We start from the raw sequence: 27993 nt of genomic DNA on the forward strand, positions 1-27993 counted from the left end.
TAAGACAAAATTATCACAGCTTTGCTCAAAACTCATCATTTAAAACATAATATCAACGGGCGTGGGGGCTCACGCCTGTAATCCCAGCACTTTGGGAGGCCGAGGCGGGCAGATCACAAGGTCAGGAGTTCAAGACAAGCCTGGCCAACACAGTGAAACCCTGTCTCTACTAAAAATACAGTTAGCTGGGTGTGGTGGCAGGCGCCAGAAATCCCAGCTACTTGGGAGGCTGAGGCAGGAGAATGGCTTGAACCTGGGAGGCGGAGGTTGCAGTGAGCCGAGACCATACCACTGCACTCCAGCCTGGGTGACAGAACTAGACTCCGTCTCAAAAAAAAAAAAAAAAAAAAAATATCAAGATGACTGAAGAACAAATTTTTTTAACATATACGTTTACAGAATTAGTCATAAAATCACAGAAAGCAGTAGGTATACATAAATAGAGCTGCAAAAGAATCAAGGAGAAAAACAGAAGTTTTGACAAAGATTAAGCCAAAAAACTGCAAAAGCATATTTAGTATGATGACTCTATATTCTTAGTACTCAGCAGGAAATCTGGGAGAAGAAAGAAGTCAAATTCAACCCATGACAGTTTCTGGAAGTACAACACAATTCACTAACTATTCACTCACTCATTTAATATGAAGTATATAAAATCAAAGTTAGTAAGGCATAGGTCAAAGTGGCCCCATTTCCAAAGGCACCCTGAACAGATTAATTTTGAACACTGAATGATGACTACATGCCACGTGCCTTTTCACTTTTGTACAAGATGCGAAAATTAGTTATATATAAAATGAAAAGAAAAAAACACTGAATTACTCTAAATACATTATCCTTTAAAAAACTGACAGCCAATAATAAAGTTGGGCAAAAAATATATATATAATAAAAACAACTTAAAATGTTGGGAAAATCTCATCCAATTCTATTAAGCAAATTGTAGAAAGAACTGATTTAAAGATGTCAATTCTTACTTTGGTACATGTGGAATAGAAAAAAAAATAGCAGTCTTCTCCTTGATTAGGCATGCTGGGTAGATTCTTAGATCAGAAGTGGCTTCTTGAAACAAGCCACTGCTTCCTCAAAGCAAGGACCAGGCTCCAAGTCCTCGTGAAATGGGTTTAATCTTCCAAATGACAACTTGATCACAGAAATTGTCTTTAAACTGTAATCCTAAAATGAGGAGACAATGAATTAAAATATTTCAGGTAAATTCTTCCTCCTTCAAATCACCATGGCTAATGAGATCATATTGTTAGAATCAAATTTTATTAATACAACCTTGCTTATACAGAGCCTTGTAAACACACTGATTGCGAATACTGTACCTTCCCATCTACAATGTAAAATTTTGACTAGAAAGGCCATGCCCTTCTTTTATATTCTCTGTGATGCTTGTTACACAGTTACAGCATTGTAAATAAGCATTGTTAACTAAAGATCTACATTTTATTTTTAACTCTTTTTAGAGACAGTGTCTCACTGTTGCCCAGGCTGGAGTGCAGTGATGTGATCACAGCTCACAGCAACACTGAACTCCTGGGCTCAAGGGATTCTCCCACCTCAGCCTCCCTCAAGTATCCAGGACTACAGGCACATACCACTATGCCCAGCTAATTTTTTTAAAAAATTTTTTGTAAAGACAGGATCTTGCTATGTTGTTCAGTCTGGTCTTGAACTCCTGCCTCAAGCAATCCTCCTCCCTTGGCCTCCCAAAATGCTGGGATTATAGGTGTGAGCCATCCCGCCCAGCCTGATCTACATTATACATATATGTATATATGTATGTATATATGTATTTTTGCCTACTAATTTGAAAGTCTCAAAAGACTACATACATTTTAGATTATTAATGGGACTTAGGTTACTAACACAAATACTTGCGAACAAAATATGATAAAGTAGAATGTTTCATCTAAATGAAAAAGTTCAAATGTTTTCACAAGCATTTTTATTCCAAAAGTATATAATCATAACTAGGTGAGAAAACCCTGTTTAGCTAGAATAACTGATGAAAACAATTACTTCTGAAAAGGTCTATCGATCTAGCTTACGTTAATGAAGACGACTAGAGCTGTACACCAATTACAAACAAGATGCAAAAGTAGTCTTTGGGGCTTTCCATAATAGTGATTCCACAAAACAACAAATATTTTCTCCCCTAGTCCATGGCATACCCTGATCTCCACACTAAAACGTCCAAGCAAGCTTCTACAAAAGCATATAACAAGAGCACATACGAGAATATGGAAAGGGTTTCCACAAACGTACATACCAGAAGATCAGGTTTCAGAAATAGTGATCTACAACTTGAAATCAATTAAATCAAATTCAGTCATATCTCCCACTAATAATTCCTAATGCAAGAATGGTATGCCATGATGAAAAGTCACCTTGATGTTAACACCCTGGATTAAGAGTCTGACACTGAACATGGGTACTAAACATGTACCCAAATGTTTAAAGTTTACATACCCTTCGACAAACAATTCCATTTCTAGAATGTATTATAATATGTAAAAGTATTAAAGGTAACAATGCACAATAAATGTTATCACAATCTTGTTTTAATAATGAAATAGGCCGGGTGCAGTGGCTCATACCTATAATCCCAGCACTCTGGGAGGCCAAGGTGGGCAGATCACTTGAGTCCAGGAGTTCGAGACCAGCCTGGACAACATGGCAAAACCCCATCTCTTAAAAAAAAAAAAAAAAATAGCTGGGTGTGGTGGCACACACCTGTGATCCCAGCTACACGGGGGAGCTGAGGCACAAGAATCACTTGAACCCAGGAGGCAGAGGTTGCAGTGAGCTGACATTGCGCCACTGCACTCCAGCTTGGGCAACAGAGGGAGACACTGTCTCAAAAAAAAAAAAAAAGAAAAAGAAAAGAAAAGGAAGAAAATAATGAAATAACATCTAGAAACCTAACTGTTCAAAAATAGGAGACTATTTTTAAAAATTATGATATATGGCCAGGCACGGTGGCTCACACCTGTAATCCCAGCACTTTGGGAGGTGGAAGCTGGTGGATTACTTGAGGTCAGGAGTTTGAGAACAGCCTGGACAACATGGCGAAACCCCATCTCTACTAAAAATACAAAAATTACCCAGGTGTGGTGGCACACACCTGTAGTCCCAGCTACTCAGGAGCCTAAGGTAGGGAAACTTCTTGAACCCGGGAGGTGGAGGTTGCAGTGAGCCGAGATCACGCACTGCACTCCATCCTGGACAACAGAGTGAGACTCTATCTCAAAAATAAACAAATGATTTTAAAAAATTATGGTATATTCACGTAATGTGACAATATACAGCCATTACAGTTTCATACCAGAAAGTGAATGCTGTTGTAAAAAACCAAAAACAAAAAAATCTAAAAATATGTAAGCAGCTTTGTTATTGGGTCATAGGTGGAGGCTGGAAGACTTTTGAGGTACTTGATAGAAAAGGCCTAGAAGAAACTGCTGCTAAAGCATATGAACGTTAAAGGTACTTAAGGTGAGGTTTCAGTCAGAAATGAGGATCGTGTTATTGGAAACTGGAGGAAAGGTTATTCTTCTTTTTTTTCTTTGAGATGGAGTCTTGCTCTGTCACCCAGGCTGGAATGCAGTGGTGCCATCTTGGCTCACTGCAACCTCTGCCTCCCAGGTTCAAGCAATTCTCCCGCCTCAGTCTCCCAAGTAGCTGGAATTACAGGCTTGCACTACCACGTATGGCTAATTTTTGTATTTTTAGTAGAGACAGGGTTTCGCCATGTTGGCCAGGCTGGTCTCGAACTTCTGACCTCAGGTGATCCTCCCACCTCGGCCTCCCAAAGTGCTGGGATTACAGGTGTGAGCCAGCGCCTGGCCGGAAAGGTTATTCCTGTTAAAAAGTGGCAGAGAACTTAGAATTGGGTTGTGTTGGGCAGAAAGCAGAACCTGGAAGCAATGAACTTGGGTTTTAGCTGAGGAGATTTCTAAGCAAAGTGTGGAAGAACAGCCTGGGCTTTTCCTGCTGCTTACAGTGAAATGCAAGGAGAGAGATATATTGAGGCAAGAACTATGAAGCAAAAAGGAATAAAGAATCTGAACTTGAAAATTTAGAAAATTCTCGCTCTATCCATATTGCAAAAAAAAAAAGAATGTATGCTCTGTAGAGAAAAGGGTATGGGTGGGCAACAGTTTGTTGGAGATTAGGTGTGTGACTAGATTCAGGCAACCATCTTAGCAAAAAATGTTGCCAGCTTAAAATGAAACAGACCGACATGTACAGAGGGAACATGATGAGAAGACACACAAGGAGAAGATGACCATGTGGCTGGAGTGATGCATCTACAAACCAAGGAATGCCAAGGATTGCCAACAAACACCAGAAGCCAGAATGGGTAAGGATTATTCCTCTACAGGCTTCAGAGGGAGAATGGCCCTGCTGAAAACATTTTAGACATCTCACCTTCAGAATTATGAGACAACAAACTTCTGTAGCTACCCAGTTTGTGATACTTTGTTATGGAAGTCCTAGGAACTAATACAGATAACAAGCATAGTCAAATGACCTTTGACAAAGGGGAAAAGGATAGTCTTTTCAACATATGTTACTGGAACAAATGGATATCCACATATAAAAAAATAATTTTAGACACAGACTTTATACTTCTCACAAAACATAACATGGATAACAACTTAAATACAAAAGAAAACCAATAAATTGGTTTTCAATAAAAACCATTAAAATTTAGCCAGGCATGGTGGTGAATGCCTGTGATCCCAGCTACTGAGGAGGCTGAGGCAAGAGAATTGCTTGAACCCGGGAGGCGGAGGTTGCAGTGAGCTGAGATCACGCCACTACACTCCAGCCTAGGCAACAAGAGCAAAACTCCATCTGAAAAAAAACAAAAAACAAAAAACAAAAAAACATTAAATTGGAGTTCATTAAAATTAAAAAGGTCTGCTCTGTGAAAGCTCTGTTAAGAAGCTTAAGAAAGAATGAAAAAGCCACAGGCTGGGAGAAAATATTTGCAAAACATAACTGATAAGGTCTGATATACAAAATATATAACTCTTGAAACTCAAAAATAAGAAAACAACTCCCCAATTCAAAAAGGCAAAAGATCTGAACAGGTACCTCACCAAAGAAGGTATACAGATGGAAAATAAGCATTTGAAATCTTGCCCAACATCATGCATCATTAGGGATTGCAAATTCCTTTTCTAATGGCTAAAATCCATTCGGGCACAGTGGCTCACACTTGTAATCCCAGCACTTTGGGAGGCCGAGGCAGGTGGGTCATCTGAGGTCAGGAGTTCAAGACGAGCTTGGCAAACATGGTGAGACCCCATCTCTACTAAAAATACAAAAATTAGCTGGCCGTGGTAGCACACACCTGTAATCCCAGCTACTCAGGAGGCAGAAACAGGAAAATCGTTTGAACCTAGGAGGCAGAGGCTGCAGTGAGCCGAGATCATGCCACTATACTCCAGCCTGGGCAACAGAGTGAGACTCCGTCTCAAAAAAAAAAAAAAAAAAAAAAACCAAAAAATTTAGAATGGCTAAAATCCAAAATACTGAAAGCACTAAATGCTGGTGAGGATGGGAAGCAACAAGACAGAAGTCTGAAAAAAATACAAAACATGGAATAGTATGCATCCAATAAAAAGGAACAAAATCATGTCCTTTGCAGGGACATGAATGGAGCCAGAGGCTATTATCCTTAGCAAACTAATGCAGAAACAGGAAACCAAATACAGCATGTTCTCACTTATAAGTGGGAGCTAAATGCTGAGAACACTTGGACACATAGAGGGGAACAACAAACACTGGAGCCTATCAGAAGGTAGAAGGTGGGAGGAGGGAGAGGATCAGGAAAAACAACTAATGGATACTAGGCTTAATACCTGGGTGATGAAATAATCTGTACAACAAACCCCCACAACACACATTTACCTGTGTAACAAACCTGCACATCCTGCACATGTACCCGTGAATTTAAAATGAAAGTTAAGGCCCAGTGTGGTGACTCATACTTGTAATCCCAGCACTTTGGGAGGCCGAGGTGGGTGGATCACTTGAGGTCAGTAGTTCAAGACCAGCCTGGCCAACATGGTGAAACCTCGTCTCTACCAAAAAATATAAAAATTAGCCAGGCATGGTGGCACACATCTATAGTCCCAGCTACTCAGGAGGCTGAGGTGTGAGAATCACTTGAACACAGGAGGTGGAGGTTGCAGTGAACCAAGATCACACTACTGCACTCCAGCCTGGGTGACAGTGAGACCTGTCTAAAAAAAAAAGAAAAGAAAAAGACAAAGCTATCTGAATACTTTTCAGACATATATGCAACAAAAGAAAAAGTTTAATAATAAAAAAAGTCATTTGAGGTCAGGAGTACAAGACCAGCCTGGCCAACATGGCGAAACCCCATCTCTACTGAAAATACAAAAAATTAGCCAGTCGTGGTAGCCCACACCTGTAGTCCCAGCTACTCGGGAGACTAAGGTACAAGAATCGCTTGAATCCAGGGGGCAGAGGTTGCAGTGAGCCACGATCTTGCCACTGCACTCCAGACTAGGCAACAGAGCAAGATTCTGCCTCCAAAAAAAAAAAAAGTTTTTAAGGGGAATAAAAGGCTTAGAGGTCAATTTCACTCATATAATCAACATTCCAAAGAACATATTTGAAACTGTTACCGGTTTTAGAAAGACCAGCAACAAAGTAATTGAAACAATGAAATGGTAGCTATGAAATGCAAAGACACAGCAGAATTTACAATTTTTTGGCAACTAATTTTATTTATTTATTTATCTGGAGACAGAGTTTCGAGTTTTGCTCTTGTTGCCCAGGCTGAACTGCAATGGCACGACCTCAGCTGACTGCAACCTCCACCTCCTGGGTTCAAGTGAGTCGCCTGCCTCAGCCTCCCAAGTAGCTGGAATTACAGGTGCCCACCACCACACTTGGCTTTTTTTTTTTTCTTTTTTTTTTTTGAGACAGAGTTTCACTCTTCTACCCAGGCTGCTGGAGTGCAGTGGCACAATCTCGGCTCATTGCAACCTCCACCTTCTGGTTTCAAGCGATTCTCTTGCCTCAGCCTCCCAAGTAACTGGGATTACAGGCGCCTACCACCACACCCTGCTAATTTTTTTTTTTTTTTTTGTATTTTTAGTAGAGATGGAGTTTCACCATAGTGGCCAGGCTGGTGTGAAACTCCTGACCTCAGGTCATCTGCCCGCCTCAACCTCTCAAAGTGCTGGGATTACAGGCGTGAGCGTCTGGCCCACAACTAATTTTCAAATCAGCTTCTGCAAAGAGCCCTCAAAGTTGGGCAGAGTGTGGAGAAATGGAATCCTGAGTAGATAACACTCCCTTACTAATGTTTCAACAGAAAAAACTCCTCCGTCAGATCTAAGAGCTGGCTGAGCGCGCTGGCTCACGCCTGTATTCCCTGCATTTTGGGAGTCCGAGGCGGGTGGATCACGAGGTCAGGAGATCGAGACCATCCTGGCTGACACTGTGAAGCCCCATCTCTACTAAAAATACAAAAAATTAGCTGGGCGTGGTGGCGGGTGCCTGTGGTCCCAGCTACTCTGGAGGCTGAGGCAGGAGAATGGCGTGAACCCCAGAGGTGCAGGTTGCAGTGAGCTGAGATCGCGCCACTGCACTCTAGCCTGGGCGACAGAGTGAGACTGTCTCAAAAAAAAAAAAACCTAACAGCTACAATGTAAAACAAGAGAAAGGAAATAAGAGATAAAGAAAAAAAGAAAAGTTTCTTTATATATCATCTTTATACACTAAGCTTCTGTAACTTTCACTAGGATAAAAACAAATATAATTGCCATTCAAGAAAACGGCAAGGCCAGGTGCAGCGGCTCATGCCTATAACCCTAACACTTCGAGAGGCCAAGGCAAGAGGATCACTTGAGACCAGGAGTTCAAGAACAGCCTGGGCAACAGACAGACCTCATCTCTTAAAAAAAAAACAAAAAACAAAAACAAAAAAAACACCACTCCAGCTTTTAAATGATGCTCCAATGACTTTATAATCAATACTATCCCATGCAAAAACACAAAACAAAGATGCACATCCATAAATTTCTTAAGTTTAAAAGGAAAAAAAAAGTATCTAGGTTGCCAAGAAAAACCCAGTTACTTTTTTTTGTTTAGTTTTGTTATTTTTGAGAGAGTCTCGCTCTGTTGCCCAACCTGGAGTGCAGTTGCGTGATCTTGACTTACTGCAACCTCCACCTCCTGGGTTCAAGCAATTCTCCTGCCTCACCCTCCCGAGTAGCTGGAATTACAGGCGCCTGCCACCATGCCTGGCTAATTTTTGTATTTTTAGTAGAGACAGGGTTTCACCATGTTGGCCAGATTGGTCTCGAACTCCTGACCTCAAGTGATCTGCCCGTCTCAGCCTCACAAAGTGCTAGGATTACAGGCGTGAGCCACCGCACCCGGTTAACCTGGTTACTTTTCAACAGAAAATAACCGTTTGAAAATATGAAGCCAAGAAAAATAATGGGACCTTTCTCAACCCACTCTCTAGAAGTTAATGTAGGAAAAAGGACATATTATTTTAAAATCTTCATGCTCTCAGCAAGTTTTAAAGGATATAGCATTGCTACAAATGAACATACCACTATGAAAAAAGAGTGGGGCTGGGTGCGGTGGCTCAGGCCTGTAATCCCAGCAACCTGGGATTTCGGAGATGGGCGGATCACGAGGTCAGGAGTTCGAGACCAGCCTGGCCAATACGGTGAAACACCATCTCTACTAAAAATATAAAAAATTAGCCGGGCACGGTAGTGTGCGCCTGTTGTCCCAGTTACTCGGGAGGCTGAGGCAGAAGAATCGCTTGAACCCTGGAGGCGGAGGTTGCAGTGAGCCGAGATCATGCCATTGCACTCCAGCCTGGGAGACAAAGCAAGACTCCATCTCAAAAAAAAAAAAAAAAAAAAAAAAAAAAACAGTGGGAAGAAAACAAAGCTTCAAAAATAAGAAAACTCAGGCTGGGTGTGGTGGCTCATGCCTGTAATCCTAGCACTTTGGGAGGCCGAGGCAGATGGATCACCTGAGGTCAGGAGTTCGAGACCAGCTTGACCAACATGGTGAAATCCCGTCTCTACTAAAAATACAAAATTAGCTGGGCGTGGTGGCAAATGCCTGTAATCCCAGCTACTTGGGAGGCTGAGGCAGGAGAATCACCTGAACCCGGGAGGTGGAGGTTGCAGTGAGCCACGATTGTGCCATTGCACTCCATCCTGGGCAACAACGGAAAAATGCCTTCTCAAAAAAATAAATAAATAAAATAATGATAATAATGAAAAAAAAAAGAAGAAGATGGCGATGACGACGACGAAGATGAAGACTCAAATTTCCAGCCCCTACCTTCAAAAACAGATTTCAGTAGAGGAAACAACAGAATAAACACTGATGAAAAACATAATAACTGAATTACAAGAGATTACTGGCACGACATCTCCACGAATCCAAAGCAAAAATGCCAACATATGTCACTAAGAGGGAAATTGTATATGAAATGAAAATAATTCCAGAAAACTCAATTTCTATAAATAGAAATCCTAAAAAGGAATGGAATTTGTAGAGATTATGAAAGAAACAATATAAGAACATTTCCTTAAATTTGATGGACTTAAGTCTTTACATTAAAGGGGATCATCAAATGCCAGGCAGAACTTTTCTTTAAAGACATCTCTGCTATACACAGACATGGTAAAATTTTTGAATTCCAATGGTAAAGACAAAATCATACAAACTTTCAGGAAAAATCAGATTGACAACAAAGGAAAGAAAATCAGACTTGACATTATTAGACTTCTCATCTGAATCTCTAAATGCCAAAAGACAAAATGCTATTCATCCAGAATGTAAAGGAGATTATGACCTTTAAGTTTAGAATTTCAAACTACATTTCACAGATAGCTCAGAACTTAGAAGTTTTTAGATACAAAAATTCTCAAAAAGTATATCACCTATGTACTTATACTTTTGAAAAATACTCAAGAAAGTATTCTAACTTAAGAAAAAGAATTTACAAAAAAGTACTCAATAAAAGTAGGAAAAAAACAAAACAGGCCAGGCATGGTGGCTCACATCCATAATGCCAGCACTTTGAGAGGCCGAGACAGGAGGACTGCTTGAACCCAGGAGTTCAAGACCAGCCTGGGCAACATAATGAGACCTAGTTTCTACAATAAATTAAAAAATTAGCCAGGTATGGTGGCACATGTCTTTACTCCCAGCTACCTGGGACGCTGAGGCAGAAGGATTGCTTGAGCCCAAGAGGTCGAGGCTGCAGTGAGCCGTGACTGCCCCACTGCACTCTGGTCTGCGCAACAGAGCAAGACCCTCTCTCAAAAAATAAATAAATTAAGCCTGGGCAACATAGTGAGACCATGTCTCTCTCCGAAAAGAAAAAAAAATTTAGCTGGGCATGGTCCATACATCTGTGGTCCTAGCTACTTGGGAGGCTGAGCTGGAAGGATCACTTGAGCCCAGGAGTTTGAGACTGCAGTAAGCTATGATCACATCACTGCACTCCAGCCTGGGAGGCAGAGCGAGACTCTATCTCTAAAAAACCAACAACAAAAAAATAGTAAGACAAAACAACTTTGTGCCACATATATTACAAACACAAAAAACAGTCATAATATTTTTACCAATAGCCAGGCATAGTGAGTCACATTTGTAATCCCAGCTACTCAGGGGGCTGACGCTGGAGGAAGCCTTGAGCCCAGGAGTTTGAGGTTGCACTGAGCTATGATCACATCACTGTATTCCAACCTGGGCAAAAGAGCAAGACACTGTCTCTAAATAAATAAATAAAAATTTTAAAAATGTTTAAAACAGCTGCTTTGGACATCTGATTTATGACACAGATAAAAAATCCTAAATAAAGCATTAGCAAATTGAACCAGCTGTATATTAAAATAGTAACATGGTCAGGTATGGTAGCTCATGCCTGTAATCCCGGAGCTTTGGGAGGATTACTGACTTGAGGCTAGGAGTTTGAGACCAGCCTGGGCAACACAATGAGACCCCATCTCTAAATAAAAATTGAAATAAAATAAATAAAATAACACTACATAATCAAAAAGGTTTATTCTGGGACTAGGAATGGGTTAACATTAGGAAACTCATTATATTTACTAGAGTAAAAGGCGTAAAAAACAAAAAACAAAATCCTGTAGTAATTTTTGAAAGACTTCAAAAAAGAAAAAATGGTTAAAAAGTGAAGAAAAGTACTTGAAGTAGTCTTTATCAAGTAAAATAGCAAAAAAAAAAAAAAAAAAAAAAGGAACCTGAGGTGCAATATCCACTCAACAAAAACTTGGTAAATTGTAAGGTACTTCCTAGCATAAATGCACATAATCACCAGAAATCATCAGCATATGCAATATGGTAAAACACTAGAGGTAAACTAACTCAAGATAAATGAAAAAAGGACACCCATTCAACAGTCTTCACCATCTTTCAACACTGTTCCAGATGTTCTAGTATATGCATTAAGAAAAAAAGGTGTTAGGCCGGGCACGGTGGCTCATGCCTATAATCCCAGCACTTTGGGAGGCCTAGGTGGGCTGATCACTTGAGTCCAGGAGTTCGAGACCAGCCTGGCCAACATGGTGAAACCTAATCTCTATTAAAAAATACAAAAATTAGCCGGGCATGATGGCAGATGCCTATAATCCCAGCTACTCAGCAGGCTGAGGCAGGAGAATCGCTTGAACCCGGAAGGCGGAGGCTGCAGTGAGCCAAGATTATGCCACTGCACTCCAGCCTAGTGACAGAGCGAGACTCCGTCTCAAAAAAAAAAAAAGGAAAAAGAAAAAAAGGTGTATGGGTTCCTTTACAGCCACTCAAGATAAACTGATTCTTCAGGAAAGTGAAATTAAGGCTCCGCTGCCCAGCCTGAATGACTGCATTGGCATGGTGGACAGCAGGGCAGAATCCACTGACAAGATTTCTAGATTGGATGCTGAGCTAGTGAAGTATAAGGACCAGATCAAGATGAGAGGGGGTCCTACAAAGAATATGATTACGCAGAAAGCCTTGCGAGTTTTAAAACAAAAGCGGATGTACGAGCAGCAGCAGGACAATCGCACCCAAGAGTCATTCAACATGAAACAAGTCAATTACACCATCCAGTCATTGAAGGATACCAAGACCACGGTTGATGCTATGAAACTGGGAGCAAAGGAAATGAAGGTAGACAAGCAAGTGAAAACTGACCAGATTGAGAATTTACAAGACCAGCTAGTGGACATGATGGAAGATGCAAATGAAATCCAAGAAGCACTGAGTCGCAGTTATGGCGGCCCAGAATTAGATGAAGACGACCTAGAAGCAGAGTTGGATACACTGGGTGATGAGCTTGTGGCTGACCAAGAGTTCTATTTAGATGAGGCAGCATCTGCACCTGCAATTCCAGAAGGTGTTCCCACTGTCACAAAAAACAAGGATGGAGTTCTGGTGGATGAATTTGGATTGCCACAGATCCCTGCTGCATACATTTGCATTTAAGTACATCATGTAAAACATATTATGGGACTATGAAATACTGATCTTTCCAAATTTACCATAACAGATACGTTTCTGTCCTTTCTTTGAAGGAAAGCTTAATTACATTGCTCTTCTATTTTTTTCCTTTGAGACTCATTGCTTGGGAAATGCTTTCTTTGTACTAAAACTTGATTCTGGCAGGGCGCGGTGGCTCACACCTGTAATCCCAGCACTTTGAAAGGCTGAGGCAGGCAGATCACAAGGTCAGAAGTTCGAGACCAGCCTGGCCAACATGGTGAAACCCCATCTCTACTAAAAATACAAAAAATTAGCCGGGTGTGGTGGCAGGCGCCTGTAGTCCTACTCTTGGGAGGCTGAAGCAGGAGAATCGCTTGAACCCAGGAGGCGGAGGTCCAGTGAGCCAAGATCGCCCCATAGCCTGGGCAACAGAGCAAGACTCCGTCTCAAAAAAAAAAAAAAAAAATCACTACTGTATCAGAAGTGGGTATTTTGATTCTGTGGTTTCCTTAATACTACATCTTGAAATCAATAATGAATATTTCTTGATATTTGATGAATAGGACATTTATTTACTCAATTTTTTCAAAAGGAAAAAAAGGCATAAATTACAAACATATATTAAAAAGATGAGACAGGCCGGGCACAATAGCTCACGCCTGTAATCCCAGCACTTTAGGAGGCCGAGTTGGGCAGATCACCTGAGGTCAGGAGTTTGAGACCAGCCTGGCCAATATGATGAAACCCCATCTCTACTAAAAATACAAAAATTAGCCGGGCATGGTGGCATGCGCCTGTAATCTCAGCTACTTGGGAGGCTGAGACAGAAGAATCACTTGAACCTGGGAGGCAGAGGTTGCAATGAGCCAAGACAGCACCACTGCACTCCAGCCCAGGCAACGAGAGCAATACTCCATATCAAAAAAAAAAAAAAAAAAGATGAGGCAAAAAAAAAAATCCAGAACCTGCAGATTACATGCTTGCAAACTAGAAAATCTATCAACTACAACAAATTGAAAATAATAAAAATGTAAGATCTACAAGAAGCAGTAAATTTCCTTCATACCAGCAATAATCATTCAGATGATGGCAGAGTACCACTCACAGTAAAAAGATATACAGGAAGAGACCATTCACAATAAAAAGATATACAGGAAGGGCCGGGCGTGGTGGTTCATGCTTGTAATCCCAGCACTTTGGGAGGCCGAGGAGGGCGGATCACGAGGTCAGGAGATGGAGACCATCCTGGCTAACATGGTGAAACCCCGTCTCTACTAAAAATACAAAAAAATTAGCCGGGCGAGATGGCGGGTGCCTGTAGTCCCAGCTACTCGGGAGGCTGAGACAGGAGAATGGCGTGAACCTGGGAGGCGGAGTTTGCAGTGAGCCGAGATCACGCCACTGCACTCCAGCCTGGGCGACAGAGCGAGACTCTGTCTCAAAAAAAAAAAAAAAAAAAAAAAAAACATATACAGGAAGAAAATGAAGAAGTATGCAAGACCCACATTAAATTAAAAACAAAACCAAAAAACTATGAAACTACTAAGGCACAGAAGACCTGGATAATGAATAAATAGAGGATTAAAGAAATTACTTCTCCCCAAAATAATGCACACATCGAATGTAATTCAAGTCAAAATCCCAATGAGAGTTTATTACTGGAACTTGATTATAAAATCATCTAGAATCGTTACTTAAAAAGGAATGGGAGGCCAGGCATGGTGGCTCACACCTGTAATCCCAACACTGGTTGGCCAAGGCAGGAAGACTGCTTGAACCCAGGAGTTTGAGAACAGCCTGGGCAACAGAGAGCAACTCCATCTCTACAAAAGGTTTTAAAAAGTAGCCAGGTACAGTGGGGCACACCTGTAGTTCCAGCTACTCAGGAGGCTTCGGCAATAGGATCTCTTAAGCCCAGGGGTTTGACGTTGCAGTGAGCTATGATCATGCCATTGCACTCCAGCCTCAGTGACAGAGCACAAGACCCTGTTTCAAAACGAAACAAAATAACCCAGTGCTTTTCTCCAAGGAGATGGAATTACAGGAAGATTTCACTTTGGCTATGCTGTTTTTACCTTTTTTACAATGTACATATATTATCAAAACAAAGAAAGAAAAACTATGGGCCAGGGGCAGTGGCTCATGCCTGTAATCCCAGCACTTTGGGAGGCTGAGGCTGGTGGATCACCTGAGGTCAGGAATTCCAGACCAGCCTGGCCAAGATGGTGAAACTTCATCTCCACTAATAATACAAAAATTATCCGGTGTAGTGGTGCACGTCTGTAATCCCAGCTACCCAGGAGGCTGAGGCAGAAGAACTGCTTGAACCTGGGAGGAGGAGGTTGCAGTGAGCCAAGATCGCACCATTGCACTCCAGCCTAGGGGACAAGAGTAAAACTCCGTCTCCAAAAAAGAAAAAAAGAAAAGAAAGAAAGAAAAAAATATGTTTCCATCCCAAAACTAAAAATTTGTAAACAATTATGTACAAGAAAAATGTCTGAACAATGGCCTTTTAACTTCTTACTGATCCATGAAAATTATGCCTTAAATGACAAGAATGTTCACTCCTTTCATGCCAAAAATGCCTGCTTCCCCACTTACATTAGCTGGTTGCTCTGAACAGGAACGTCTGTGTCTTCACTGAGTTCCAATCTATTACGCCTGTAGGTCGAACCAACACTCAATCCATGAATTAATAATAATGAGGCAGAAAAAATTTTCCTCCTCACATTGCCAAGAAAACCTCTCAGCCACAATTCAAACACAGCATGTGTTTTTAAAACATCTCCCAACTACTGGGAGATTAAGTCCATTCAAATAACCTTTGCCAGACTGGAGACAGCTAGGGTTAGTTATCTCCTCAAAAACAAAACAAAACAAAACAAAAAAAACAAAAAAAAAAGAGTTCATTTAAAGATGAACTTGAGAGTTAAAGGATCATGAAAAAAAATCCATCTTCCATAGCTGAACAATATAATTTAAAAAAAAACAAAAAAAATCAGTTTTTCAGTAAGATCCAATTTCTGGTCTTCAAGATTTCTTCACCTATTAAGAAAAAAACAGAAACCTTCCCCCATCTTTATTATCTGTATAATAAAAGCATACTTGTATGTAAAAATATAGTGTTTTATGTATATAATATACATACAGATATATACTAACTGGCTTATACACACACACACATATACATAAAAATGTATAGAAATATAACATTTGGATAAGTTTCCCCTTTTAAAATGCACTATAAAAGACTTTAGATTTGGATTCATTATAAAAATAAAGAACTTACTCTTATACCAAAGTATCATGAAGTTATTGTTACACTAAATTTTGCCCAGCCCACAAAATAAAGATGAAGGTAAATCCTTACACATATATCATTATGTATAATATGGATGTATGTATATATATCCATCATCGTCATCAGGGAGTGTTTAACCAAAAAAGATAGAAACGTATGGTAATAGAGTAACTACAGAGTGGTGCAGCAAGCTGTAGAAGGCAGAGCAGCATTATAGCCATTCTAAACTGGCACTGTCAAAACACAGAAAGCTTTATCTAAGGGAAAATTTATTTCTTATTTTGTATCAACACCAGTATCACTGGTTTGCCATTAAATAGTGGCCCTGGAAAGGCTTGCTTACGCAGCCTAGGTCCAAATTCTTTACTACTAACGGCTACAGCTAAAGACTTTGTAAGTATACATTTACTCCAGTTAGTAAAAGGGTAAACTTTTGGAGTTGAGATTTCATTTCACAATGGCATATTTACCATTTAAGAATTAAAAAAAAAAAAAATCAAAAACAAAAAAAAAAACCCGATTTTGATACATAGAAATGAGTTCTAAACTTTGAAACCAGCCCAGTAACAAAGCAATTTTGATTCTTATGTAATAAATACTACATAATTTCTAGGCTAAATCTTGCCAAATACTATCTAAGACAAAACTAAAATCAAAACTTAAAAAAAAGTGGACACCTTTTACTCACACTTAATACTAGTCAATTTTCCAGGAATTTTTTGGGCAGGGAATATCCCCAAATCTAAAATGAAAAAAAGGAAAAATTGGGATCTCACATTAGTTATTCAGTCTGAAACTTTTAATAGACTTTTACTAAAAGTCATCATTTTCTGGCCTCCTACTCAATCTCAGAAACATACTTTCAGAGTAGAAAGGGATCTTAAAATGAGATCAATTCACTCATTTCACCAATGATTCCTAACACATAAAAATACCGACTGCTTAGTTTTCATTAAGAATTCAGTGGCCAAAACAACTGCACAGTTAATACAGTATTATGGGTCATTAAGTATGTTTTTAAAAAGATTACCTAAAATTACAGAAACAATCTTTGGGAAATGTCTACTGGGTTTTTCCAAGCATGTTCAAAGGGCTCTCATTACAATTCCCATTCAACCTTTTCCAATTCTTGCAAACGTTTTAGTCTGTTTTTACCCATAAATTATTTGAAAGCACCTACACAATCTTCGTTATTTTTATAATATTTTATAAAGGTTAAAACAGGCATTTCAAAGACTAAAAGTATATTTTCCTAATTGTTTTCTAATATTTCCCTTTTATATAAGATCCAGTTCTAAAGGGTAACACTATCACACTCAACAATTTGAAATTATAAAGCTGACCAGTATGAGGAGGCAATTAGAAATTTCCAAATATAAAACAATTTCACGGGTTTTCTTTTTGCCAAGTTGTAATTAAGCATCAGGGTTTTTAAGGAAACAGAAAAACAGGGGCAGGAAGAATGCCAGCCAGTGTACTTTTTTCTCATTTCGTTGATTTCAGAGCAATAAAATTTCCCATGGTGGGGGAAATTTTACTTAAAACCAATTACTAGTTCAATCTACCAGGAAGAAAGCCTAAGGCCTTTCAATGCTGCACTATATTTTTTTTAATTAAAAATATCTTCTCTCTCATTGGTATAAGCAAAATTTTCAAGTGCTAGCGCCACAGTTATAGCTATGAAATCTTTAATCTTCATTTTATCAAAATTATATTGCCTCTGAGGAATTTTCAGCCCTTGTGTGATTTCAGGTTTCCCCAGATGTGTTTATAAAGATAATGATTATATTTAACAACTACAGCTATTAAGATACAGTAACACAGCAAAAAGTTGCCCATTTTAAATGGAGAAAAAGAAATTAAGGCAGTATTTCTTTTTCACTGCTTTGAACAACTTCATTCTGCTCAGGATCCCAGCTCAGAACCAACGTAGAATAATCGTAGTTAACATTTTTCAAGTTCATTTTCAGAAACATCAGTTGTTCTATATTGTCAAAGTCCAGGCTCATGATCTGTTTTGGATGAAAGTGGCTATTTTTAGTAAAGATACATTCAGATTGCCAACTACACATGGGGCAACTTAGATACTGGATGGCAACCTGGGTCAAAGCCGGCCATATGCTTATCTTCCTCTGCCAGTAAATTAAAGGGTCATCACCTCCTGAGAGCTCTGAATACTTCTCTTTGAAGTACTCATCCACAACTGCTACAGCAGAAGGGAACATGAAGCTTTTGCTTCCAAGGGCAACATTGTCTACAGCTGAGCTATCAACAGAACCTGAACTGGAGGTGCCTTCTTTTAGAGATGAGGTAAATGAATCAGCTCCCACTGTAACTGAGGGACAAGAAGCTTCTGAAGTTGGAATTTGGCAGCTCTCTGGTGAAGATTCCATATAATTACAGACCTCTTCTGCAAGGAACTGCTTATAAGTTTCCAAATCAGCACCTTGAGGAAAAAAGTCTTCCAAACTGTTTTTAAAGCAAGGATCTAACAAAGTAGCCAAGATACAGGGCTTGGATTTAAGCATGGCACTTAGTAGGGTATCTGTTTCAAGTTTCAGAGATAAACTATCCACCAGATTGAGGGCCTGAGTAATACCTCTGACTTGAAAATCTTCTCTGAGTTTCTGCAGGGAAAGGAGTAGATGATGGATTAGGGGTAGCACCTGATTCAATCCTGCGGTCTTCACGCTCACTTTCTGGGTAGCCTCCTCAAATGGCTTAAGAATATCACAAACATAAGTCATTAGAGTCCACTGAAGGGAGGTGAGCACAACTCCACTGGCTCTACCAAGACTATGGTGAACTGAGTAGCAATGCTCCAAGAGCCATTTTAACATATAAAAAGTAGAAATCCAATGGCCAGTTTCGTCCTGCTTCAAATTCTTCCATGGAAGTTGGTGATCATTTTGGAACTCTTGCAGTATCTGACGGGCCTTGACCGAATGACTAAAATGATGACAAGTTTTCCTGGCAGCCACTAACATATTCTCAATGCTTTTGTGCTCGCAGAAAAAGTCCTGAATGACCATATTTAAACAATGCAGGAAACATGGCACATGGGTAAAACCACCATCTTTGATTGCATGTACCACATTAGAGGAATTGTCAGAAACAATGAAGCTAGGGATAAGGAAATTTGGAGAAAGCCACAGACCAATCTGGTCATTTAATTCTTGTAAAATATTGGTTATCAAACAGTCTTTAGCCAAACCTGTAACACAAAGCACTGCCCACTTTCTAAAATCGGGGATCCTGCCATTATTGAGAAAAGACGCAGTTTCCAAAGAAACCCAGTGTACAGTCACAATAAAATAGTCAGTGGATGGGTCATGGGTCCATATGTCAACAGTCAGGTGTATCTTTTGGCTTTGAACATTCTCTAAAGTCAAGAAAATTTTTTCTCTGACACAATCATATAACTGAGGTACAGCCTTAGTGAAAAAGTAAGTCTCTGATGGCAACCTATAATCAGGGGCCACAATCTGCATGAACCTCTGAAAGGCTGGGGTTGAGAAGTAGTTGTAAGGATGCATATCCTCCACAATCATTTGGATAATTGCCTGACTTATGTGACTTGAGACTGGATTTCCACAACATGTTGTTTCTCTCTCCTGCGCACGCATCAGAGTGCCTTGCTCTGCAACGGGAATAGGACTTTCAGATCTGTTTTCAACCTCTAACATAGGTTCATCTGAATCAGAGTCACTAAGGTCCTCAGCTGTTAAATCTTGGCTGCCTGTAGACTTTTCTCCATGCAAGGTATCACTCAAGAGATCACTTCTCTCAGTCTCAGCTTCATCTAATCCATTTGCAACAGCACCACTGTCTTTGTTGGCAACAGCCCAATGGATAGGATGTGTGGCTTGCAGGTGTCGTTGAAGTGTTGAAGTCCCTAAGTGGGACCCTGGCCTACCCCGGCTCACACTTCTTTTACATATATTACACACAGCTCTTGAGATGTGCTGAGGATCAGTGTAAAAAAAATTCCAAACGGCAGATGTCTTGGCTCTAGTTCCAGGAATTAAAGCATGCTTGACAATGTTACTTTTGATGAGAAATCTCCCTCTTTCTGCCCTTAGGGCATCAGATGCTGATTTATCATGCTTCTTACCCATTCTATTATCATCTAATGGATCAGTAGGAATATATTCAAAGCTTCCATTGCTTCCAGAAGAGGGAGATAAAGATACATCCAAGGTAAAGTCCTCCTCTCCACTAGTAACTCCAAACTTGTTGGCCCTGGTCCAATGAGGTGAATGCCTTGCTTGCAGATGTCGTTGAAGAGTAGATGTACCAAGATGGCTACCTGGTTTACCCCTGCTGACGCTTTTCTCACAGAGGTTACAAATGGCCCGCCAGGTGTACTGGGGGTCAACATGAAAGAAGTGCCACACAATGGAGGTCTTGGCTCTAGTACTAGGTAGATAGATCTGTTTTTCTATATTGCTCTCAAAAAGACTTTCTTCATCCTGCTCAGGGTCATTGGAAGCTAACAAAGCAGGGGCATCTGCAACAGGCCTCCCAGATCCCAAATCCTTACTAAACTTTTTGGCAAGAATCAATTTTTTTCGACGCCTTTTCCCCTTAATTCGCAAACCCTTCTTTCTTTTCTTTTTAGCAGGCTGTTTTGCCTCTTTATTCACTCCTTCTGCTACCATCTTTTCCTCTACCACATCTTCTTCATCTGTATTAGAATTAATAGGAACACATCCCAGAATCCCAGAATCACTAAAAGTGCTGCATCTTCTGCCAGGAGAGAGTGAAGAAACTGGTACACTTAGAGTACATACACTCATTCTCTTTATGTCTCCACAATTCGTACCAGAATCTGTTAGTGGGTTTATTACTCAAGCAGAAATACAGCTGTTCCTCTCTACTTGCATTACCTTTTCTCCAGTTTCTACGGGGAATCAAATTCCCACTGGACCAATAACTTCCAAGCCAGGTTATTTTTGGAGGAAAACTGACAGCAATGGAGAACATTCCCGAACTCTTTCTTAGAGGGCTTTAAGGTCCCTTCCAATTTTCTAAGTTCTGAATTCAAATAGTCCAGTGTCCTCATGTTACAGAAGTAAGAACTGAGTCCCCCTTTCCCAGAGTCACAGAGTTGGTTAGTAGCAGCTAGAAGCCAGGTCTTCCAAATCCCAGATCCATGTTCTTCCTGCTTCATCAAGAACTATATCTACTTGAAATGCCTTCACCTTGTAAAATACATATTTTTATGATGCCTCATGATAGCGACATCAATTTCCCTTAATTCTGAAATTAACTATTTTCAGGAAATCTCATTTAAACAAAAACATAGTGCATCATTCAACATTCATCATTTAGGACTGTGATTTGCCAATACAACCCAAAAAGTCAATTCTGGAAAGCCAACACAGACTCCGCATACTGGTCACAGCAAATGCTAGTTGAGCCCTTTCAGTTCTAACTAAAAGTAATACAACCTTTTAAAATGCGAGTGGCTGGAAAAAAATGCTTTGAGAAAAAAATTTTAAAACAAGGTTAAATGCTGCATTTTCAAAGTACTGTTTGTATTAAGAGTTAATTCAAGTTTAGTTTTCAGATATTTTTAGACTGGAGAAGCTTTTACAGCCTGTAAGTAACTCACAAGTTGTACGCTATAGAGACAGCAAAAAGTGAAATATGAACTTTAAACCACTTCCATTTCTTTTCGATTGATCCCTCCCCTTCCCCCAATACCTACACACATTTACCCTAAAAAGCATCGCTATCTCTAGTTCCACAGCCTCCTTCTCAAGGTCCAGAACCAAGGCCTGGAAGATGTCAACAATATAGGCCTTCCCCATAGGAATCCGCACCGATTATGGGAGTTTAGGGGTGTTCTTCATTACGGTTTCACCAATCCTACAAGGAGAACGGAAGTGTCCCTGTTGCTCTTGACTCCGACGCTGAGGGCCAGGGGTGGGAGTGTAATGAGAGTGGGGAATGGGTGTAGGATACCGGAATAAGGTCGGTGGCTTTCTGTATGTGGAGTTTGTGACAAGCTCCAAAGTACTGGGACCCTGGAGAGGAATGAGAGTAGGTAAATTCAGCGCCCGGCACTCAGTCTGATTGATTTAGGCAGTGAGGGTCCGCTCAACTAGAGAAACTGTTGCCCCGAAGAAAGCAATCTAGTGTCAGTTCTCTCTTCGGGATTCGGGGAACAGTCGGTTTTCGGGGGCTGCTCCGGGCTCCTCGAGATTAGCGAACACCGGATGTGGGGGAGGGGAGGAAGGTTGGCTGGGAAAGGAGCAGGCGCCGTGGGGGTGGGGTGAACGGGGTGGGGGTGGGGAGGATGGGAAAAGTGAGCGGGAGCCTGGGGCTCCCAGCCAGCCCCGGCGATGGCCGCGACCGGGAGGTGGGGGGGAGGGGTCGTTACGGCGAAGCTGAAGGATCCGCTCTGACTTCCCGGGATAGGCCGCGACCCAGGGGCGAGGGGAGGCCGCTGCCACTCCCCTCGCCCTCTCCCCCACCTCCCCGGCCCCAAGCCACCCGGGAATCAAAAAAACGGGTCTAGTTACCAGAGAACAGAAACTTTACCGAACCGATGACACTATCCCCGACTCCCGCTTGCTGCCACGTCTTTCTTCTTGCTTGGCCGCTGCCGTCCGTCGTCCTCCCAGCAGCAGCAGCACTAGCAGAAAACCAAGACTGCCAGCGTCAAAGATGGCGCCTGGCTACAGGCTCCGCTCTAAGGCCCGGCCGGTAAAAGTGCCAGCACGACGCAGGGCGCGAGGATTCTGGAAGATGTAGTTCCTCTATGAGGCGATGCCTAAGATGGCTGCTCTGGGTCACAGGGTCACGTGACGGGGGAGGCGCTGGGTCGGGGGGTCCCTTCCCTTCAGAGGAATGCCTCGAAGCCGGCTTTCATAACGTTTTGTTTTTGTTTTTAAATCAAATGAGGTAATAAGCGGGAGGGCCCCAGGAACTGAGACTGCCATTCAGTAAGCGCTCAATTTATTCTTACCAAAGTGTTTGCTTAATGAGTAAATCTCCCAAAACATGTATACATTTAATTTAGAAATAAACTGTACTTTTCCTAAGCATGCAATGTAGAATGATTTGTTAGTTTATTTTTATTTGAAGAAGTGAGATTGGGCTTTGGGGCGCTTCTTTGATTTCTTAAAGCAAATTTGTGTATTGGAAAAGTAATTCATGCTCGTGACAAAATTCAGGAGAGTTAGTTGGAGGTCGCAATCAGCAGTCTCATCCCTGCTTCATTATTAACATTGTCCCTTATTTTCCCTTTTGAATGTTTTTACTTTTTCCCCCGGTTATAAAAGTAATACACGTGGCCGGTGCGGTGGCTCACGACTGTAATTCCAGCACTTTGGGAGGCCTCGGCAGGCGGATCACAAGGTCAAGAGATCGAGACCATCCTGGTCAACATGGTGAAACCTCATCTTTACCAAAAATGCAAAAATTAGCTAGGCGTGGTGGCACGCGCCTGTAGTCCCAACTACTCGAGAGGCTGAGGCAGGAGAATCGCTTGAACCTGGGAGGCAGAGGTTGCATTGAGCTGACATCGCACCACTGCACTCCAACCTGGCGACAGAGTAAGACTCCATCTCAAAAAAAAAAAAAAATACACGTAAAAAACTTAATACACGTAAGTTTTTTTAGAAACAATACAGAAATATAGAGAGTAGAAAGTTAAAATCTCTATTAATCTCATTCTTGAGAAATAGCTCTCATTAACTTACCATATATCCTTTCTGGCTTTTACACTGAAAATATACTTAAATATATTACACATATAATAGGAGCCCAAGGTCCCCCTGGGGTAGTGGCTCAGCAGAACTCTAATTAGGTGGCAACATCTTACCTAACTTCGGTAAAGGATATAGTGATGCTACTAAGAAAGGAAACACTTGATGATAAAGCAGATGGGACTTCAGGCACCTTTTATTTCCTCGTGTGCTTGTTCTTCCAGCTGCCGGGTTGGTGGTGTGCAAGTCCCAGGCAGCCCAAGACTGGGAATTTATCAGAGCAGAGGGGTCCTGAGCCTCCTCATATCTGGGCTTTTATCTCCTTTCAAAGTAAGAACCACAACTTTAGAATCTTAGCTCCAATCTCTGCCTTATGTGGCAATGCTCTGGCATTCCCATGTCAACAGACCTAATAAGCAAGTTCCTGGTAGCCAATTTCTTTTTTTCTTTCTTTTTCTTTTGTTTTGGTCTTCATTTTTTTGGTATGTGTGACTCTTACTGGTGACCAATTTCTGTCTGTGCCACGACACCTAGGGTTTTTAAAATTTACCAGAGGGCTCTCCACATAGCTTAAGGGTTTTCCAACCTAGGACTTTCCAAGATGCAGCCCTGGCCTGACTAGTGTGCTATATATAGTTTATAGTTATATTTCAGTAAACCTAAAGTATCATTGATTGTAAGACACACTTTTATTTTACAAGCCTCTAAGTGGAAGAAAAAAACCAACAACTGCCAATTAAACTGACAGGCCGGCCGGGCAGGGTGGCTCACACCTCTAATCCCAGCACTTTGGGAGGTTGTGGCGGGCGAACCACAAGGTCAGGAGTTCGAGACTAGCCTGGCCAACTTGGTGAAATCCCGCCTCTACTAAAAATACAAAAATTAGCCCAGCACAGTGGCACGCATCTGTAATCCCAGCTACTTGGAGGCTGAGGCAAGAGAATTGCTTGATCCTGGGAGTTGGAGGTTGCAGTGAGCCGAGATCGCACCATTGCACTCCAGCCTAGGTGACAGGCTAGGAAAGGATGTACATCTTAGAATGAATGAAAATATGAACAGGCTAAAACTATACATACCGTTTTGCAATTTGCTTTTTTCACTTTACAATATATCTTGAATATCTTTTAATGGTCATCAGCACTTAGAGGCCTACCATATTCTTTTTTTTTTTTTTTTTTTTTTTTGAGACGGAGTTTCATTCTTGTTTCCCAAGCTGGAGTGCAATGGCACAATCTCGGCTCAATGTAACCTCCGCCTTCCGGGTTCAAGCTATTCTTCTGCCTCAGCCTCCTGAGTAGCTGGGATTACGGGAGTGCACCACCACGCCAGGCTAATTTTGTATTTTTAGTAGAGACGGGGTTTCTCCATGTTGGCCAGGCTGGTCTGGAACTCCTAACCTCAGGTAATCTGCCCACGTCGGCCTACATTCTTTTTAATAGCTCCCATCCTGCTCTCTGTAAGCCTCTTTTTACAATTTATTTCACCAGTCCCTTATTGATGGAAACAATCATGTTTCATTTTCCATTAGTATCTCTCAAGGGGGGGAAAGAAAAAATAATAGGGTAATAAGGACATTGAAGAGGGCAAGCTGGGCAGGGACTCACGCCTGTAATCCCAGCACTTTGGGAGGCCCAGGCCAGCAGATCACTAGAGGTCAGGAGGTGAAGACCAGCCTGGCCAACGTGGCGAAAGCCTGTCTCTACTAAAAATACAAAATTAGCCGGGTGTGGTGGCACCCGCCTGTAATCCCAGCTACTCAGGAGTCTGAGGCAGGGAATCACCTGAACCCAGGAGGCAGAGTTTGCAGTGAGCCAAGATTGCACCACTGCACTCCAACCTGGGCAACAGAGAGAGACCCCGTCTCACAAAAAAAAAAAAAAAAAAAAAAAGGCAGACGAAAAAGCCTAAGGCTGTTGCAGAGAGAGAAAACTAGTTGGGAAACCCTCTAAGAGTCAGGAGAGTGCACATGCCAACCTTCCCCACCCCCCCATATATACACACAGAATTCTCAGGGGTGGGGCTGGGCTTGCCCTTTGTATGTTATAAGTGGGGGTGAAGTATCTAAACCAAGGACACAATGCCAGATTCCCCCTATTCATACTGCCCTTCAAATTCTAAATGGATTTTAAACAGTCTCTAGACCTCTTCAGTGAATGACAAAACCTTTTGGGACGTTCAGTGTGTTTTTGCTTTGAGAGCAAAAGTTTGGAAAAAAAATGCAAAATTATTGAGACAAAATTAGGTTCAAGAGAATCTTTATTTAGACTAGAAAAGGAAATCACAACAAATTACACATTAAAAAAAAAAAAAAACTCTGTGGCTGGGCACAGTGCCTCATGCCAGTAATCCCAGCACTATGGGAGGCCCAGGCCAGTGGATCACTTGAGCCCAGGAATTCAAGACCAGCCTGGGCAACATGGTAAAACCCCATGTCTACTAAAAATACAAAAATTAGCTGGATGTTGTGGCGTGCACCTGTAATCCCAGCTATTTGGGAGGCTGAGGCAGCAGAATCCCTTGAACCCGGGAGGTGGAGATTACAGTGAGCTGAGATTGTGTACCACTGCACTTCAGCCTGGGCGACAGAGTGAGACTCAGTCAAAAAAAAAAGAAAGAAAAAAGAAAAAAATATATATATATGATTATTGTCAAATTTGGTACAGCTTCTATCAAGTTTCTTAGATATATATAAGCACTAAGACTTTATTGAATTATTTAATACCCTCTTGACCAGGCAAGAGCTACCATTTTTACTAAATCTATTATTTATTGCTATGTAACAAATCACCCAAAAACGTAGTGGCTTAAGGAACAAACATTTGTTATTTCACATGTCTGTGGGTCAGGAATTCAGAAGCAGTTTGGCTGGATGGTTCTGACTCAGAGTCTCTAATGAGTTTGCAATCAAGTTGGCCAGGACTGCAGTCATCTGAAGGCTTGACTGGGGCTAGAAGATACATTTCCAAGTCAACTCATATAGCTGTTAACAGGAGATGAGACCTCAGTTTCTCACCCTGAGGGCCTCTCCGTAGGGCTGCTCAGGATATAGGCAACAAGCTCCTCCCAGAGTGAATGACGAGAGAAATAGTAAAGATAGACACTATAAGCTGCAATGCCTTTTATGACCTAGCCTTGGGCATTACATACCACCATTTCTTCTGTATTCTATTGATCACACAGATTAACACTGGCATTATGTGGGAGGGGACTAAGCAAGGGCATGATAACAGGAGCCAGGGATCATTGGGGTCTTTCTTGGAGGCTTGCTACCATGCCAGCTGTTAGTGATAACTGACTCGTCCATTTAAAATTTTAGATGTGGCCAGGCACAGTGACTCATGCCTGTAATCCCAGCACTTTGGGAGGCCGAGGCGGGCAGATCACCTGATCAGGAGTTCAAGGCCAGCCTGCCAAACATGGTGAAACCCCGTCTCTACTAAAAATACAAAAATTAGCCGGGCGTGGTGGCATGCGCCTGTAATCCCAGCTACCTAGGAGGCTGAGGCAGGAGAATCGCTGGAACCCTGGAGGCAGAGGTTGCAGTGAGCCAAGATCACGCCACTGCACTCCAGCCTGAGCAACAGAGCAAGACTCCTTCTGAAAAAAACATAAAAAAAAAATAAAATTTTAGATGTGTGGCCAGGTGCAGTGGCTCACACCTGTATTCCCAGCACTTTGGGAGGCCAAAGCAGGTGGATCACCTGAGGTCAGGAGTTCAAGACCAGCCTGGCCAACATGGTGAAACCCCCTCTCTACTAAAAATACAAAAATCAGCCAGGTGTGGTGGCATGCATCTGTATTCCCAGCTACTTGGGAGGCTGAGGCAGGAGAATCACTCGAACCCAGGAGGCAGAGGTTGCTTGAACCCAGGAAGCAGAGGTTGCGGTAAGCCCAAGTTGCGCCACTGCACTGCAGCCTGGGCGACAGAGCGAGACTCCATCTCAAAAAAAAAAAAAAAATTTTAGACGTGTGAAGAATTTTCCACAGACTAGCCTCTGATGCCATATGTTTCAAACCTTGTCACTCCTCAATGATTTACATTCTTCCAGTGCCAGATGCTGCAGGGCAGGTTTAAAACAAAATGTGACCTCTGGCCCTACAACATTGGGTCATAATGCTAGATGAGTCACTACAGTGGGCAACAGGGGTATTCTTGAAAACTATTTCTAGCCCCATGAAAGTGACTGTAAATCACATAAATATAACCCAAAATAATTGCATCCCAACCCCCTTTTAGCCAGATCCCAAAATGCCCAATAAGGGGAAGGTACTAGAAAGGACAGCTGAGTGAAAAGAAACAGGGCTTTTAACCATTGTCATTAAAATCTTACTTCTGCAAGTTTTAGAATGACTGCATTGCTAAGGCCCTGCCCAGAGCCTTGAAGGTGAGCTTGTGAAAGAAAGGGTACCTGAAGGTTAAGCTTCATTATTTGCATAGCAGATCGGTAGTAGGAT

General features: G+C 41.5%; 4 protein-coding genes across 4 annotated transcripts in view; 1 reads left to right on the forward strand and 3 right to left on the reverse strand.

Moving 5' to 3' along the window:
* ZC3H11A (zinc finger CCCH-type containing 11A) overlaps positions 1-22508 on the reverse strand; it is a 59600-nt gene extending 37092 nt beyond the window's left edge. Inside the window, exons 1-3 of the mRNA XM_063709441.1 lie at positions 22351-22508; positions 15121-16562; positions 978-1176 (exon numbers count right to left, since the gene is read on the reverse strand). Coding sequence (XP_063565511.1) covers positions 978-1031 — 54 coding nt within the window. The 5' untranslated portion in view covers positions 1032-1176; positions 15121-16562; positions 22351-22508. The remainder of the gene's footprint in view (positions 1-977; positions 1177-15120; positions 16563-22350) is intronic.
* Positions 11849-13979, forward strand: LOC129528483 (charged multivesicular body protein 5-like). Its single transcript, XM_063709446.1, has one exon. The coding sequence runs from the start codon at positions 11929-11931 to the stop codon at positions 12520-12522; it is 594 nt and encodes a 197-aa protein (XP_063565516.1). The 5' UTR covers positions 11849-11928; the 3' UTR covers positions 12523-13979.
* On the reverse strand, positions 15943-16041 carry LOC129528484 (uncharacterized). Its single transcript, XM_055368880.1, has one exon. It carries the CDS (start codon positions 16039-16041, stop codon positions 15943-15945), a length of 99 nt encoding a protein of 32 aa, XP_055224855.1.
* Positions 17455-20770, reverse strand: ZBED6 (zinc finger BED-type containing 6). The gene has a single exon (XM_004028198.5). It carries the CDS (start codon positions 20617-20619, stop codon positions 17680-17682), a length of 2940 nt encoding a protein of 979 aa, XP_004028247.4. The 5' UTR covers positions 20620-20770; the 3' UTR covers positions 17455-17679.
* Positions 22509-27993: the final 5485 nt, after the last annotated feature.

This window comes from Gorilla gorilla, chromosome 1 (genome assembly GCF_029281585.2).
Source record: "Gorilla gorilla gorilla isolate KB3781 chromosome 1, NHGRI_mGorGor1-v2.1_pri, whole genome shotgun sequence".
NCBI classification, from domain to species: domain Eukaryota; kingdom Metazoa; phylum Chordata; class Mammalia; order Primates; family Hominidae; genus Gorilla; species Gorilla gorilla.